Raw genomic sequence first — 19,013 nt, forward strand, 5'->3', positions numbered from 1 at the left:
TTAGAAATGAAACCAACAAAAGTGTCAAAGACATTTTTGTGTCAATCCAAAGTGTGGATTGTATGGCTTGTATTTCAAACTGAGTCTTAAAGATATTGGTGAGAACAGCTAAAACAAGATTGTCTGTGTTTAAATCATCTCTTTAAAGAAAGTTTTTGTTGAGAAAATTAACTTGGTTTTTGTTGCTGTTGTGAATTCTAAGAAGGAAACAACAAGTGTCCTGGGGATGTCAGTTAAATGACTGTGGTCATTATGTTAGAAATTATGTTTAATATTAAAACTTTCCTGACTGGAACTTTGGTGAAAAGTGACATCAGAACTAGTAATTAAGTTGTTAAGATTTAATTGGTTTAGTGTGCTCCTGAAATTAATGATATCTTTTAAAAAAAGGAACCTACAGATGTTATGTATGAGGACCCAGGCTATGTATTTACTAAATGAATCATAAGTGGATAATATGTAGTACTGTGCAAAAGTGTTAGGAAAAAGTTAAAAAAGTAAAGCTACTTTTAAAGAACAATGGAAGATAAATCACAAAGGGAACATCAAAATGTTATTAATCTTCATATTTAGTACAACAGAAACTTGGTGAAAGTGTTTGAGTTCAGCAAACAGTTCATATTTTGTGTGTCTCCCTCTTGGTTTAATCACTACACACAATCTTTCAGGCACTGTTTAAACATATTTAATCAAATTGTCCTTAGGAATTTTATTCCAAATCTGTGTGATACACTCTGATAAAGTTTCTTTGAAAGTACTTTTGATTTGTAGAATTCCAGATCTGCTCCACTGGACTGAGATCAGGGTTCTGTTTGGGCCATTGTATCATTTGAACAACTTCAGCAGCTTCTTTCTTAACTAAGTAATTTCTGTATAGGTTGGGAGTGTATTTGGGTCATCGACCTCTCAATAGTAGAATCATTTACCAAGAATACACAAACCACTAGGTATACCATGATGTATCAGATGGTACATCTGCTGGTCCATTATTTCATCTATTTTACAAATATCTCCTGTTGCCTCAGCAGATAAACACCCCAAACTATCACACTGCCTCACTCGTGTTTCATGGTAGGTGCTATGTATTGAGGTAAGTATCTTTCACCTTCCTTCTACTGGACATACAATCCACACTTTGAACCAAATATTTCAAATTTGGACTCATCCATCCATAACACCAATCATCAACAGTCCATTTTTTGTACTTTTTAACAAATTTCACTTTCTAACAATATTTGTAGATCAAAGTAAAGTTTTTTAACTGCTGTATGACCAAATATTCCATTCTTGTCGGTCTTCTTGACGCTGTATATCTGGACACCTTTCTGTCATGTAGTACATGGTTGTTTATCTCATGCTTGAGATCAGTAGCAGTTTTCCTTCTGTCCTGATGGCTGCATAAACAAAGATACTTGACATCAGTATCATTAAGTTTAGGTGTTCTGTCTCCTCTTTTCCTATTTTCAAATTTATCTATCTCAATCTCACAATCCAGGATGTAGTTGACATTGTTTGTGGAATATTTCAAGTCTCCAACAATTTGTGAGAGTCCAACTAGTATTATGTAAAGATTTTATGTGAACCAATTATTCTGTTGACAATTCTCTACACTTTTTGTTAAAACTGTTTTTACCAAGGTTTATTTGTGGAGTGATATTAAACTGATTTTTTCCAGTTAGTACGCTAGCACCATATGCTAGCTTTTTTATTTATAGTTAAGACAATGCATAGTGTACCATAACAGTTACTTCAGGTCCTAAATTTTATCAGTGTGTTTGTTCATTCAAGCAGAACCCTTTTGACATGTCCTTGGTACAAGTGTATGGAATTCTAAAGAAAGATAAGTATTCTCACCTTGGCTCATTCAATTGTCAACATTGATCAGTGAAATATTACCATACTGTTGAAGTTTATATTGTGTAATGGTATAGAAAGAATTAGCACTTTAACATGAGTCAATTTTCATTAGATAAAAATAATCCAGTAATCAAGTTGTCTTTATTTATTTATGACAGTTTTGTTGAGTTGTTTATAGTGTGTTTTTGTTTGGGATGGGGTTAAATTTCTTATCTTATGAAATGATGTTTGTTTTGTTTACGTTTTCTGTGTGATTCATAATTACAGTAGTATTACCATTGTCAGCTTTTAGAATTTTAATGGTGGTGTTTTTTTTTTATTTATAGATACAGTTTATCTTGTTGGTTATAGATATAGTCTATCTTGTTGGTTACAGATACAGTTTATCTTGTTGGTTACAGATACAGTTTATCTTGTTGGTTACAGATGCAGTTTATCTTGTTGGTTATAGATACAGTTTATCTTGTTGGTTATAGATACAGTTTATCTTGTTGGTTATAGATACAGTTTATCTTGTTGGTTATAGATACAGTTTATCTTGTTGGTTATAGATACAGTTTATCTTGTTGGTTATAGATACAGTTTATCTTGTTGGTTATAGATATTGTCTATCTTGTTGGTTATAGATACAGTGTATCTTGTTGGTTATAGATGCAGTCTATCTTGTTGGTTACAGATCCAGTTTATCTTGTTGGTTACAGATCCAGTTTATCTTGTTGGTTACAGATGCAGTCTATCTTGTTGGTTACAGATGCAGTCTATCTTGGTGGTTACAGATACAGTTTTTATTTTGTTACAGGAACTCCAAATGCCAAGTCAACTCTTAAAATGATACAGTTTACACTGAGTGCCAATAGACAGGTAGGTCTTGTATTTTCAAATTAGCAAAATGTTTTATACATTGTTTGTTAATAACTACATGAGTTCTGTGTTAGATTCGCTAAGGTAATTAATAAATGTAAGAAAATACTAAGGCGAACATTAATTAGATTATAAAAATGTCACGGAAGACAACTGAATAATGTTCAGAAGTGTTGACTATGAAATAATTGGTCCAGAACTTGAGACTAAGTACACTGATATTGTTTGACAGTTTAAATGGACAGTACATGTATCCAACAAGTTTAAAACAACCAACACTGATATAAAAATTGAAACTACTTTTAGATTCACTAAAAAGTTGAAACTACGTGAGTAACACATCTACAACAAGATTAACCAGAGAGGGTACATAGCATTGCCACACTACTTCTTTTAAAGATTATGTTTATATAGGATAACATAATATTTCACCTCTGAAAACTCTGAGAATCTTTCTCAGATCCAGAATGGTCACTGATTTGGATCATTTTATGTAATGTTATGAAATTTGATTCTCCTTGATATTTGGTGCAAATCTGATGGCACTTGTTGATGTTAACCCCAAATTCCAAAAATGCCCTGTCATCCTATAAAAAAACAGTTCAAAATGATTTTGATGGAGACCAAATTTAGGGAAGACTGTTCCATAGTGATTTTCCATCTTGTGTAAAATGTTTGTGCATCAGTATTGTGAGATATTGGAGCAGAAAGGTAGACAGACACACCCACACAACAGCACTCATCCAATTGCGCTACCATCGTAGAGGGTAGGTTAAAAAAGAACAGGAACTGTTTAAAGAAGACTTGGAACATTTTTAAGAATGATTGAATTAATTCTCAGTGGGCTTTCTGTGAATCAGAATGAATGCTGAGATTAAGGAGATAAGATATACAAAAACAAAAAAAATTATAGGTAATCAGTACAATTCAGTGATAACTTCTTGTGTCTAACACAACTGTGAATTATAACCTTTACATTTAAAAGACATGTAGCAGTAGCATTGGCTGTACACTAAATATCTGATGAACTTTATTTCCTCTATATATACAGCACTGACTACCTCTTTCAGTAACACATTTGCTTTTATTTTACCTAAACATTAAGATTATTTTGAGCTGTTTTCTTTAATTATTTCAGATTGAAAATGTTACTTATCTTGTGATGAAGGAATCCCTATTGAACTTGTGTCCAGCATTTGAATATCTAGTCCGTGCAGGGTGGACTCCAGATGGAGTACAGTAAGTATAAGATGTGCTGTTTAATTTGTCTCTATATTAGGATACCTAGATCATACAGGGTGGAGACCAGATGGAGTACAGTAGTTATAAGATGTGCTGTTTTATTTGTTTCTATATTGGGAAACCTAGATCATACAGGGTGGAGACCAGATGGAGTACAGTAGTTATAAGATGTGCTGTTTAATTTGTTTCTATATTTGGAAACCTAGATCATACAGGGTGGAGACCAGGTGGAGTACAGTAAGTATAAGATGTGCTGTTTAATTTGTTTCTATACAGGGTGGAGATCAGATGGAGTACAGTAAGTATAAGATATGCTGTTTAATTTGTTTCTATATTGGGATACCTAGATCATACAGGGTGGAGACCAGATGGAGTACAGTAGTTGTAAGATGTGCTGTTTAATTTGTTTCTATATTGGGAAACCTAGATCATACAGGGTGGAGACCAGGTGGAGTACAGTAAGTATAAGATGTGCTGTTTAATTTGTTTCTATATTGGGATACCTAGATCATACAGGGTGGAGACCAGGTGGAGTACAGTAAGTATAAGATATGCTGTTTAATTTGTTTCTATATTGGGATACCTAGATCATACAGGGTGGAGACCAGATGGAGTATAGTAGTTATAAGATGTGCTGTTTTATTTGTTTCTGTATTGGGATACCTAGATCATACAGGGTGGAGACCAGATGGAGTACAGTAGTTGTAAGATGTGCTGTTTTATTTGTTTCTATATTGGGAAACCTAGATCATACAGGGTGGAGACCAGGTGGAGTACAGTAAGTATAAGATGTGCTGTTTAATTTGTTTCTATACAGGGTGGAGACCAGATGGAGTACAGAAAGTATAAGATATGCTGTTTAATTTGTTTCTATATTGGGATACCTAGATCATACAGGGTGGAGACCAGATGGAGTACAGTATGTATAAGATGTGCTGTTTTATTTGTTTCTCTATTGGGATACCTAGATCATACAGGGTGGAGACCAGATGGAGTACAGTAGTTGTAAGATGTGCTGTTTTATTTGTTTCTATATTGGGAAACCTAGATCACACAGGGTGGAGACCAGATGGAGTGCAGTAGTTATAAGATGTGCTGTTTAATTTGTTTCTATATTGGGATACCTAGATCATACAGGGTGGAGACCAGATGGAGTACAGTAATTATAAGATGTGCTGTTTAATTTGTTTCTATATTGGGAAACCTAGATCATACAGGGTGGAGATCAGATGGAGTACAGTAGTTATAAGATGTGCTGTTTAATTTGTTTCTATATTGGGATACCTAGATCATACAGGGTGGAGACCAGATGGAGTACAGTAGTTATGTGCTGTTTTATTTTTTCTATATATGAATGCATAGTTTGTGCACTGTTGAGCCCAGGTTTGGCTCATGTATATTAATGGAAAGTTTGAAGATGTGGAATTTCATTTAAAACAGCTAAAGAAATCATCTGTGGAATGTTTATAAATTGATGTTGAGTGTTTATAAGTTAGTCTGATTAATTTGTTCCTTCAAAACATAATTAAAAACAAATATTTTAGTCTATCCAATATATTTCTATTCATGTATGTGTGAACTCAGTGAGTTATAAAAGTTAGACCTTAATCACAGTAACTGGTCATATTTTAGCTCTATTTGGACCAATGAGCACTTTACAAATATTAAGTGCACACTTATCTGTGAAGTACATTTTTAGAATTTAATTTAAAACAATCATAACAACATGTGGTCTGAACAGTTTTTACTGAAACTCAAAATGGAGACATTCATTAAGTAGATTAGACAGACCAGATTATATAGAAAAATGGTGTAGCTTTAGTGTTTGTATAAAGAGACAATATTAAGATCTTCTAAGACTATGAAGAACATGGGAAACTTGTAATCAAGTTTCATTGATGAAAATGTTTGTTATATAATATTCTTTTAAAACCCTCAACGAAAATTCTAAGCCCAACCATTATGTATGCTATGTTCAGTAAACATAACAATGTATCAGGACAAGAAAGATTTCTGGATCCACTATGTTTAACAACTACAATAAATTCTTCAAACCCAATCTTTATCACTCAGTTCTTTCCTTAAATTTACTCTATCCACCATATCTGAAGGTATTCTGTTCCGGTAGTTAATGGACCTATTAGAAAAGTAAAGATGTCTTAGCTGAAGATGGCTTCTTTCCTCCCAGAATTTATATTTGTGTTCCATAGTCTCATTCCAGTAAACATGAAAATACAATGATGCATCAACATTATGAATTTCTTTAACAGTGGTAAACACATGAGGTTAAATTGTGATATTCCAGATGTATTACCTTGCATTCACTATAACTTAAAATGATCTGCCATTTATTTGTCAAACTCACTGAATAATACAGTGTTTAAAATGTATATATAATGAATATTATTGTTAAATGTGTTATATTTAAGCAACACAAGCAATTATGTGGGCTTATTGTTTATTGAAAAGAAACTACTATTACTAGATGTACTGTCAAACAAGAATACTGCCCATTACTAGATGTACTGTCAAACAAGAATACTGCCCATTACTAGATGTACTGTCAAACAAGAATACTGCCCATTACTAAATGTACTGTCAAACAAGAATACTGCCAGCAAATGTCACGATTCCTACTCTAATTTCATTTCTTGAAATTCATACTAAGTAGTGAAAACCAGGAAGTATTGTTCTGTTAATAAGTGTTTTTTTTCTCTTAGATATTGTATATTTGTTATCAGTGAGTTTACTTGTGTGGTACATAATCTAATCAAAGAATGTACTTATTTTTAGTTACTTTACTAATGGGATGTGTAATTTGATTGCTGACAAGGTAAGGACCCAATATGTCTCATTTAAACTGTGATTTAAAATGAGAAAGTATGACAGAGAAGGCTGTTGTTACTAGAAACACACATCTTAATGTTTGATATGGTGTTTTTGTGTGGTAGAATCTTTGTGTTGTTATGTTTTGGCAAGACTTAAAACATGAAGTTGTTTGTGTTGTAAACAAAGCTGTTTGTCTATTTTGTTTTTCACTTTATTCTTTAAAAATTTATGTATATTTTTTTCATGTTTGTATTTCCCCTTCTTGATTTCAGTGTTTGGGCACAAGTACTTGATCGATCACAAAAACATCTGCAGCTCATCCTGATACCTCTGTCAAATTTTATTCCCATGGATCACATGGATGATATATCATCAAATCATGTTGTCCAGGCTCCTCTCATGCAGCTGATATGTGAAGAATACTCTGATGTGTGGATCAATGTGAGTTTTCTACCTCTGTACCATTTGTGTTCATCACAGAAATAACACTCTAGGATTGGGTTTTTAAATAATAAGTTAGTTTTGATGTCCATTTATTATAAAATGATATGTTTATCTGTGCTTTCAGCTAGGATCTGTTTTAAAAACTCTGTTAAGGTGGTTAACTAGTTACCTACTATTGAGTTTTATCTACATGTCAATTTAGTATTTGTTCCAAAATCTGTTTGAGGGATTGGCTAGTTAACTTTGCTTGTATTTAATGTACACTTTCATTTAGGATCTCTGGTTCCCATATCTGTGTTTAACCACATGTGCATTGCATTGGAGAAGTGCTTATTACAATTCAAAATTTACTGAGTATATCTGTATGTAATGTGCAAGTGATAAGTAAAGTTTTGTACACACAATATCAGGCTTGTTGTAACAGTTCTTGTATTCCAGTTTGTCTGCCAACAAACAAGTTGATGTTCATGTACAGTTTCATAACTGCTAGAACCTCCAAACTTCATAAATATAGTTTTTATCATCATTCCTCTGTATTGTATCTGGTATTTAATCTCATCTATTGCCATTAAATAAGAAATAGGTGGTAAACCAATTGTTAATAACTCTTGACATGACATCAAATGCATGTTGATTGGTACTCTGTTGAAAGTAATGGTCTGTGTTCTTGGAGCCCAATATGCACACATAGTGTTAATTTGTTGAATACAATTGTGAATTAATTACACATTTATTTAGGAACTGTTCTTGTAGAAATTATGTATATACTTCTACTAGACCAAGTTTTATCTACATCTTTATTGTGTAGATGTTCTTATACTGCTACAAAGTATTATCTACGTCTTTATTGTATAGATGTTCTTATACTGCTACTAAGTTTTATCTACGTCTTTATTGTATAGATGTTTTTATACTGCTACTAAGTTTTATCTATTGTATAGATGTTTTATACTGCTACTAAGTCTTTTTTATTGTATAGATGTTTTATACTATTACTAAGTTTTATCTATGTCTTTATTGTATAGATGTTTTTATACTTTTACTAAGTTTTATCTACGTCTTTATTGTATAGATGTTTTTATACTGCTACTTAGTTTTATCTACGTCTTTATTGTATAGATGTTTTTATACTACTAAGTTTTATCTGTCTTTATTGTATAGATGTTTTTATACTGCTACTAAGTTTTATCTACGTCTTTATTGTATAGATGTTTTTATACTATTACAAAGTTTTATCTACGTCTTTATTGTATAGATGTTTTTATACTGCTACAAAGTTTTACCCACGATTGTATAGATGTTTTTATACTGCTACTAAGTTTTATCTGCAGTTTTGTACTATAACTAAGTTTTATTGTCTTTATTGTATGATGTTTTTATACTGCTACTAAGTTGTATCTATGTCTTTATTGTATAGATGTTTTTATACTATTACTAAGTTTTATCTACGTCTTTGTTGTGTAGATGTTCTTGTACTATTAGTAAGTAGTATAGATGTTTTATACTGCTACTAAGTGTTATCTATGTCTTTATTGTAAAGATGTTCTTATACTGCTACTAAGTTTTATCTATATCTTTATTGTATAGATGTTTTTATACTGCTACTGTTTTATCTACTATTTAGTTTGTTCTTATACTGCTACTAAGTATTATCTTTATTGTATAGATGTTTTATACTGCTACTAAGTTTTATCTACATATTTATTGTATAGATGTTCTTATACTGCTACTAAGTTTATCTATATCTTTATTGTATAGATGTTCTTATACTGCTACCAAGTTTTATCTATATCTTTATTGTATAGATGTTTTTATACTAAGTTTTATCTACTATTGTAAAGTTTTATACTGCTACTTAGTCTACATATTTATTGTATAGATGTTCTTATACTGCTACTAAGTATTATTTATATCTTTATTGTATAGATGTTCTTATACTGCTACTAAGTATTATCTATATCTTTATTGTATAGATGTTCTTATATACTAAGTTTTATCTACTAATTGTTAGATGTTCTTATCTACTAAGTTTTATCTATGTCTTTATTGTATAGATGTTCTTATACTGCTACTAAGTATTATCTATATCTTTATTGTATAGATGTTCTTATACTGCTACTAAGTTTTATCTACGTCTTTATTGTAAAGATGTTCTTATACTGCTACTTAGTTTTATCTATATCTTTATTGTATAGATGTTCTTATATTGTATGATGTTCTTATACTGCTACTAAGTTATTATTATACTGCTACTAAGTTTTATCTACATATTTATTGTATAGATGTTCTTATACTGCCACTAAGTTTTATCTATGTCTTTATTGTATAGATGTTCTTATACTGCTACTAAGTATTATCTATATCTTTATTGTATAGATGTTCTTATACTGCTACTAAGTTTTATCTACGTCTTTATTGTAAAGATGTTCTTATACTGCTACTAAGTTTTATCTACGTCTTTATTGTAAAGATGTTCTTATACTGCTACTAAGTATTATCTATATCTTTATTGTATAGATGTTCTTATACTGCTACTAAGTTTTATCTAGATACTGCTACTAAGTTTTATCTATATTGTAAAGATATTCTTATACTGCTACTAAGTTTTATCTTTGTAAAGATGTTCTTATACTGCTACTAAGTTTTATCTCGCCTTTATTGTAAAGATGTTCTTATACTGCTACTAAGTTTTATCTCGTCTTTATTGTAAAGATTTTTTATACTATTACAAAGTTTTATTGTCTTTATTGTATAGATGTTTTATATACTTTTACTTATTGTATAGATGTTTGCTATCTTCGCCTTTATTGTATAGATGTTTTTATACTATTACAAGTTTTCTTTATTGTATAGATGTTTTATACTGCTACTAAGTTTACTAAGTTTTATCTGTACTAAGTTTTATCTTTCTTTATTGTATAGATGTTTTTATACTGCTACTAAGTTTTATTTACTGCTACTAAGTTTTATCTATCGTCTTTATTGTATAGATGTATAGATGTTTTATACTGCTACTAAGTTTTATCTATGTCTTTATTGTATAGATGTTTTATAATGCTACCTTAGTCTTTATTGTATAGATGTTTTATACTTTTACTAAGTTTCATCTGCTACTATTGTATAGTTTTTATTGTATAGTTTTATCTATGTCTTTATTGTATAGATGTTTTTATACTGCTACTAAGTTTTATCTACGTCTTTATTGTATAGATGTTCTTATACTGCTACTAAGTTTTATCTACATCTTTATTGTATAGATGTTCTTGTACTATTACTAAGTTTTATCTACATCTTTATTGTATAGATGTTCTTATACTGCTACTAAGTTTTATCTACATCTTTATTGTATAGATGTTCTTATACTGCTACTAAGTTTTATCTATATCTTTATTGTATAGATGTTCTTATACTGCTACTAAGTTTTATCTACATATTTATTGTATAGATGTTCTTATACTGCTACTAAGTTTTATCTACATCTTTATTGTATAGATGTTCTTATACTGCTACTAAGTTTTATCTACATATTTATTGTATAGATGTTCTTATACTGCTACTAAGTTTTATCTACATATTTTTTGTATAGATGTTCTTATACTAAGATTTATCTATATCTTCATTTTTTCCAAATGAAATATTTAAACTTTGACTTTTAAAGTAATTCTTATGTTGTTGTAGTGAAACTATAACCAAAACAGTGACTATATTTTAAAGTGTTATTGAAACCACTTTAATGAAAAGTGTTGTTGTAGTGAAACTATAACCAAAACAGTGACTATATTGAAACCACTTTTAATGAAAAGGGAATCTATTTTATTTCCATCCTAGATACTGTGTTTTAGTTTCTTTTGAAATGTATGTAGGATGTGTTATGTTTAGAAATAATGTATGTAGGATGTGTTATGTTTAGAAATAATGCATGTAGGATGTGTTATGTTTAGAAAAGACATTGATGTTTTGTTTAAGTATAACAATGTGTAGAGAGTATTTCTTAAATTAGGTGGAAAATAATAAGTGCTATTGTACTTGTTACTTTGTATGAGTGATGTGAACAACTTTAAATAATTCCACATAAAAAACTAACCACAAGATATATATAGTGTTTGTTGTAAGTAATAACCACTTTGAAGTTAATGAATTATATCTGCAGAAGTTGTTATTCCTAATGATGCTGTGATTTCAAACATGATTAAACATATCTTATTTTTACTTATTATTACTTCTGAACTCATGGAACTGAACCGTGTCTGATGTGTAGTGTTAACGTGTGTTACGTGAATCTTATTCTTGTCTCTTTAGTGTGTAGTTGATGTGAAAGTAAATAATAAACGAAAGTGTTTGATGAATGAATGTGGAAATAGTTTCAGGTGTAGTGAAAGTGAGTTGATGTTTACTGAATAACAGGTTTTCATTGAATACTTGTCTGTCCCTATGTTGAAATGTTTCTTATCTACGGTTGTGAACAGTAATTGGAAGCTTTGCTTACATTCTGGGACGTGTTTCTTGATGGTAATTAAACCCAAACTTCTGTTTTTACAGGTTCATGATATTCTACACTTCTTTCCCCAACTCATAGATGATGAAATAACATTCTTATGGGCCAGTGAAGAAAGTGGATATCGGCACTTGTACATAATTACTGTAGAGCTGCTTCGAGAAGACTTCACAGGAAATGTGACCGACCCTGCCATTCTTAGACCTGAAAGTAAAAACCTTTTATCACATGATCTCGTTAAATGAGTATTTTTTGTTACAGGAAGAACTAGTCACACGTTTCTGTGTGTTGCATTCCTTAAAGTTAAGCAGCATTTACAAACCTATAAATTGTAGAACTGTAACCCTAAATATTTGACTCTGAATCTAGGGATAAAGCTGAAATTGCACCTGTTTTAAGTAAGTCTTTTATCTTGATATAAATTTTGTTTTAAAACTAATTGTCTTATAACCTATATGTTTGGTAATTAGGGAGCTTAGAACACTTTTCCTCTGATTCAGATTTTATCACTTTTACAAGATACGTCTCTCCTGAGTAACTAAGAAGGTTCTTTATCTTTGCAGCACAGGTATCATCTAGGATGTTGAAGAAGATAGCTCTGACAGATGGTGATTGGGAAGTTTCAGAGAAAGATGTATGTTTTATTATAAACTTCACTATTAAAAGTTGGATGATACTTGAAAAGCATGGAAATTGTCAGTATGATTTATATAAAGACTTATTAGACTGGGACAAGAAAAGTTTACTGGTCAATAAAGGTTAAGTGAAAGAAAAGACTTGTTTGTTGATAATATAATTCAAATCATGGGGTTTAGTCAATTATATTAATTTATTTGATGTCTTACTGTATGATGCTTTGTCTGATAATTGTGCTTTTTCGTTAGCTTTTCAATTCTTTCCATAAGCTATCCAGAGTATGAGGATAATAGTTTAACAACACCCATTTTGATAGTCAAATCACACAGAGACCCATAGTCATTGTATCATGTTATTTAATCAGTATGTTTTTATATGTAATGGAATGAACACCTGATTCATTCTTTGGCTGTTTAAGGTATCAGATGGTTAAATGTGAAATATGGATGGAAGTCATTATGGTGAACCCATATGTTGTTGGTTTATGTTTTCAGCTGGAGATCTTTCTTGAATGTGTTTCACATTGTTGCCTGTGACAGGTGGATGGATGACTTTTTCCACTGATATTTTTAATTACAGATTTTCACCTGTTTGTTACAAGACCGATAGATACTTTGCTCACCATGGTTGGGGTTTGCAAGGTTTATTCCTGGAGGTCCTAATGCATCTTTTCCTGAACAGACCTGATGGCTCACATTCTTTTATTTGTACTACTGTTAAGTGCAACAGATATCCCTGGTTTCTTGATCGAATGACTTGGGTACATGAATAAGTCAGAAATGGCTGCTGTAGTTCTTTTCCAAAACTTAACAAATTTTGATGACACCTGAGTATCCAAATACCAGACAATGTGTAAATGTAGTTCTGATACATACTGTTCCACCATGACTTTAAAGTTACTGATTTAGATATTCAGAATTATGTAGTATACTCTTCTACAAGGTGTTTGAAAGTCATTGTGCAGTTTTGTCTGTTAATAAATAAATATATAAGTGCACAGTGACTTTCCAAACACACCCTGTATATTTCAGTATTTTTCATTTTTCCTGAATGTAAGGCAAAGTTTACTGGAGGATTTGGTTTAGACTTTATAGGGTATACCTTAATATAAGGTAGTGCAGGAGTTTTGATTGTTTCTGAATTGTATAATATTGTTTTATTGTGAATACAAAACTTTGATATTTGAATTTTGTGTTACTTCCAAGTTGTTTAATAAACGTAATATATTACTTGATGGATCCATACTGGTATTATTTACAGGTGTGGGTTGATGAAGAAAATGAACTAGTCTACTTTATTGGATTAAAAGATACACCTTTAGAAAGGCACTTGTAAGTTATGGTTTAAATGTTTTTTACTGTTCATAATGATTCTTCTAATTTATTGTTGACTCAGTAACTCTTTGTATTTACTACATTTTACTGTGATGTATGCAGATATATTTTTTAAGGTTAGTAATTGCAATGATCTATTACAGAAAACTGGAAATGTAATCATAGTAAACTGATTTTCAGTAAGAAAAACCATTTCAAGTGCACTTTGTTTGTTGTAGACCTTTGTTGTCAATGTTTTACTGTCTTCACAGTAAGTTTATGGTTATTGTATTTCAATAACTGTCATGGTTTGTGACCTATACAGAGAAGGAAGAAAGGACATTACTATGACTGTCTTTAACAATGGATACTTGGAACATTCAGGGATTGAATAACATTAACATCAAAATAAAAAGACAGTCATACAGTCACATTTCTCTGTTTAAGAGAAAACACAGATGAGAATTCACAATATGATCACAGTTAGTACACAGCAAGCCACTCACTAGAGAGAAACACTATTAGGAACATCTGTTGTGAATTTGGACTGCAATACACTGAAGAAATAAAACAACCAACAAAGGTTATAATTCAATATAATAGATTAACAAGTTAGTACTGATTTATCTGACATAGTCCATTATTCTGGGGAAGAACTTCATATAATTGATAATATAAAAATAATAGGATATGTGAGAAGAACATAAGAAAGAAGACTTCTACATGTACTTTAACTGAAAACACAGATGTCACCAAAATCTGAGAACACTGAAAGAGCTAGTTGAATTTAAGATAACACTAGTTATATGTATGTGAAAATGATAGAGGTGATCACACACGGTACTAGCAATGAGACTGAAGAAGGTTTCACTGTTTGACTTAAATTATGAAGTGTTCTAGATTTAATGTACTGTTGGCAAACAAATGCAGAAATTAATTTTTTTGGATTATTTTTAGTGAGGTTTTAACTTAGTGTTTATAGCAGTTAAAATGTTCTAATGGTTTTATAATATCGTAGGTACGTTGTGTCAATGAAACACCCGAAGGATGTAATTCGGTTAACAACACCTGGATTCTCTCACAATGTAGCAATGGATAGGGTAAACAAGTGTTATGTTTATGTTTTTAATTCAAAAATCATTTCAGTCTTGAAGGAAACAGAGTTTTAATGAGTGTAATGTGTTACCTTAAAATATTGAAGGAAGGGTTTGTGTGTTTAGTTATGTTAAAAACTGGAGATATTTAGTTAAAATGACATGCTATGTTACTATGTTGATGGAAGGGTTTGTGTGTTTAGTTATGTTAAAAACTGGAGATATTTAGTTAAAGTGATGTGCTATGTTACTATGTTGATGGAAGGGTTTGTGTGTTTAGTTATGTTAAAAACTGGAGATATTTAGTTAAAATGACATGTTATGTTACTATGTTGATGGAAGGGTTTGTGTGTTTAGTTATGTTAAAAACTGGAGATATTTAGTTAAAATGACATGTTATGTTACTATGTTGATGGAAGGGTTTGTGTGTTTAGTTATGTTAAAAACTGGAGATATTTAGTTAAAATGACATGTTATGTTACTATGTTGATGGAAGGGTTTGTGTGTTTAGTTATGTTAAAACTGGAGATATTTAGTTAAAATGACATGTTATGTTACTATGTTGATGGAAGGGTTTGTGTGTTTAGTTATGTTAAAAACTGGAGATATTTAGTTAAAATGACATGCTATGTTACTATGTTGATGGAAGGGTTTGTGTGTTTAGTTATGTAAAAAACTGGAGATATTTAGTTAAAATGACATGCTATGTTACTATGTTGATGAAAGGGTTTGTGTGTTTAGTTACCGTATTTTCCGCCTAATAAGCCGAATTTCTGGCTCTAAATTTTGGACCTGATTTTTGGGGGTTGGCTTATTGGCCGATCACTCCTTTCGGAAATGTCTTTTTCTTAGGAAATGTTTTTCTTTTGAAAATTACCATAGGCGGTAATTTTGTCCCATCAGCAAAGCACGTTAAGACTACAGTGAAACGTTGTTTCTGGAATTTCATTGGTTACCTAATTACAGTGAGTGGAGCCAATAACGAATGACATATTGATTCAATCTCTGTCTCAGTACGACACGCTCTGCTTTACTACAGAACGCCAATGATCACACACAACATGCATGCTGACGCTGAAACGAGACTAAGAAATCATTTTGAAGAAACCTGTCACTTCTTAACATTGGCTTCGGCTTATTGGGCGGTAATAAGCAAAAACCCTCATTTTCAGAGCTTAAAATTGGCCTCGGCTTATTAACCCGAAAATACGGTATGTAAAAACTGGAGACATCTAGTGAAAGTGACATGCTATGTTACAGTTTTGATGGAAGGGTTTATGTGTTTAGTTATGTAAAAAACTGGAGACATCTAGTGAAAGTGACGTGCTTATGTTACTATGTTGACGGAAGGTTTGTGTGTTTAGTTATGTAAAAAACTGGAGACATTTAGTGAAAGTGACGTGCTATGTTACTATGTTGATGGAAGGGTTTGTGTGTTTGTGTTTAGTTATGTTAAAAACTGGAGACATCTAGTGAAAGTGCGTGCTATGTTACTATGTTGATGAAAGGGTTGTGTGTTTTGTTATGTAAAAACTGGAGACATCTAGTGAAAGTGACATGCTATGCTACTGTGTTGATGGAAGGGTTTATGTGTTTAGTTATGTAAAAAACTGGATACATTTAGTGAAAGTGACGTGCTATGTTACTATGTTGATGGAAGGGTTTGTGTGTTTAGTTATGTAAAAACTGGAGACATCTAGTGAAAGTGAGGTGCTATGTTACTGTGTTGATGGAAGGGTTTGTGTGTTTAGTTATGTAAAAACTGGAGACATTTAGTGAAAGTGATGTGCTATGTTACTATGTTGATGGAAGGGTTTGTGTGTTTAGTTATGTTAAAAACTGGAGACATTTAGTGAAAGTGACGTGATATGTTACTATGTTGATGGAAGGGTTTGTGTGTTTGTGTTTAGTTTTGTTAAAAACTGGAGACATCTAGTGAAAGTGCGTGCTATGTTACTATGTTGATGGAAGGGTTGTGTGTTTTGTTACGTAAAAACTGGAGACATTTAGTGAAAGTGTCGTGCTATGTTACTGTGATGATGGAAGGGTTTGTGTGTTTAGTTACATAAAAACTGGAGACATCTAGTGAAAGTGACGTTCTATGCTACTGTGTTGATGGAAGGGTTTATGTGTTTAGTTATGTAAAAAACTGGAGATATCTAGTGAAAGTGACGTGCTATGTTACTATGTTGATGGAAGGTTTGTGTTTAGTTATGTAACAAACTGGAGACATCTAGTAAAAGTGACGTGCTATGCTACTGTGTTGATGGAAGGGTTTATGTGTTAAGTTATGTAAAAAACTGGAGATATCTAGTGAAAGTGACGTGCTATGTTACTATGTTGATGGAAGGTTTATGTGTTTAGTTATGTCATATAACTTTCAGTTTAAATTCAGGTCCATGTATTATAAGTTATAGTTAATTGGTTAGTTACTGTTGATAATATATTTATAACTTTTATTGTGTATATTCTTTAAATAAAGACCTTTTGTTACATGTATTTTGATGGTGCCATCTGGTGATGGCACTTATTATAGTTCATTAACTCTCAACACAATTCAAGGAGTAATACATTTATAATTAAATATTAAATATTTGTAAGTTTCATTTATTATAATGGCGTACGAGGATTATAAATCCAAGACAAATTAGTTTACTTGTTTTATCTGTTTGATTAATGTAAGGCTAAGGTTTACAAATATTTTTTAGTGTCTCTTATAAATAATTTGTTTCCTTGAGCGTAAAGTTGTTAGTTGTGTAACTTTGAAAGTTTCTTTTGTGTCTTTACAGGATTGCTCTATGTTTGTTAGTATACAAAGTAATATAACACAGGTCCCATTTGGATTAGTTTATCAAATACTACACAACTCTCAAGAACTGTCAACAAGACCATTAGGTTACATCTTGGAACATATGTGTAAGTATGGTTTTGATTTATATATAGTGTTATAACTCTCAACCATTAGGTTACATCTTGGAACATATGTGTGAGTATGGTTTTGATTTATATATAGTGTTATAACTCTCAACCATTAGGTTACAGGCATGTGAGCAATGTATTGATTTATATTTAGTGTTATAACTCTCAACCATTAGGTTACAGGTGTGTAAGTAATGTATTGATTTATATTTAGTGTTGTTATAACTCTCAACCATTAGGTTACATGTGTGTAAGTAATGTATTGATTTATATTTAGTGTTATAACTCTCAACCATTAGGTTACATGTGTGTAAGTAATGTATTGATTTATATTTAGTGTTGTTATAACTCTCAACCATTAGGTTACATGTGTGTAAGTAATGTATTGATTTATATTTAGTTTTATAACTCTCAACCATTAGGTTACAGGTGTGTAAGTAATTTAGTGATTTATATTTAGTGTTCTTACAACTCTCAACCATTAGGTTACATGTGTGTAACTAAGGTATTGATTTATATTTAGTGTTGTTATAAATCTCAACCAGTATGTTACTCAAGCAATATTTATACATATGTTCAACACCACAGGATTGTTTTAATTCATATTACACCTTGTAATTAAACCATATGGTTCAACACCACAGGATTGTTTTAATTCATATTACACCTTGTAAGTAGACCATATGGTTCAACACCACAGGATTGTTTTAATTCATATTACACCTTGTAAGTAGACCATATGGTTCAACACCACAGGATTGTTTTAATTCATATTACACCTTGTAAGTAGACCATATGATTCAACACCACTGGACTGTTTTAATTTGTATTACACCTTGTAAGTAAACCATATGGTTCAACACCACAGGATTGTTTTAATTTGTATTACACCTTGTAAGTAAACCATATGGTTCAACACCACAGGATTGTTCTAATTTGTATTACACCTTGTAAGTAGACCATATGATTCCAACACCACTGGACTGTTTTAATGTATAGTGTTGTTATAACTCTCAACCATTAGGTTACATTTTGGATAACTTATGTGGTTCAATGATTTTAGTTTATATTAATATACATGTAAAAATTAGAAACCTGTTCAGTTATATAGGTTAAGATTATGAAAAACAATTCCTCACAAGATATTTGTGCATGCAACCAGTGCATTAAATAATGTGCAATAGTCACAGAAGCTGCTTGTTCACTGATTGATTTACAAGTTACATGGCATGATTATTAGTTAGACACAGTTCCATGAAACAGTAAAGTGAAGTTTTAATAGATGTATACTCTTATGAGATGTAATCTAGAGTAAACAATTGT

The 19,013-nt window shown here is 31.1% G+C and overlaps 1 protein-coding gene across 1 annotated transcript in view; it reads left to right on the top strand.

The window, feature by feature from the left end:
* LOC143243043 (dipeptidyl peptidase 9-like) overlaps positions 1–19,013 on the top strand; it is a 46,165-nt gene that overhangs the window by 13,302 nt on the left and 13,850 nt on the right. The window contains exons 6-13 of the mRNA XM_076486677.1: positions 2,640–2,718; positions 3,857–3,957; positions 7,062–7,230; positions 11,773–11,938; positions 12,292–12,362; positions 13,625–13,695; positions 14,696–14,777; positions 17,561–17,687. Coding sequence (XP_076342792.1) covers positions 2,640–2,718; positions 3,857–3,957; positions 7,062–7,230; positions 11,773–11,938; positions 12,292–12,362; positions 13,625–13,695; positions 14,696–14,777; positions 17,561–17,687 — 866 coding nt within the window. The remainder of the gene's footprint in view (positions 1–2,639; positions 2,719–3,856; positions 3,958–7,061; positions 7,231–11,772; positions 11,939–12,291; positions 12,363–13,624; positions 13,696–14,695; positions 14,778–17,560; positions 17,688–19,013) is intronic.

The sequence above is a fragment of the Tachypleus tridentatus genome, unplaced genomic scaffold, assembly GCF_004210375.1.
Source record: "Tachypleus tridentatus isolate NWPU-2018 unplaced genomic scaffold, ASM421037v1 Hic_cluster_2, whole genome shotgun sequence".
Classification (NCBI taxonomy): domain Eukaryota; kingdom Metazoa; phylum Arthropoda; class Merostomata; order Xiphosura; family Limulidae; genus Tachypleus; species Tachypleus tridentatus.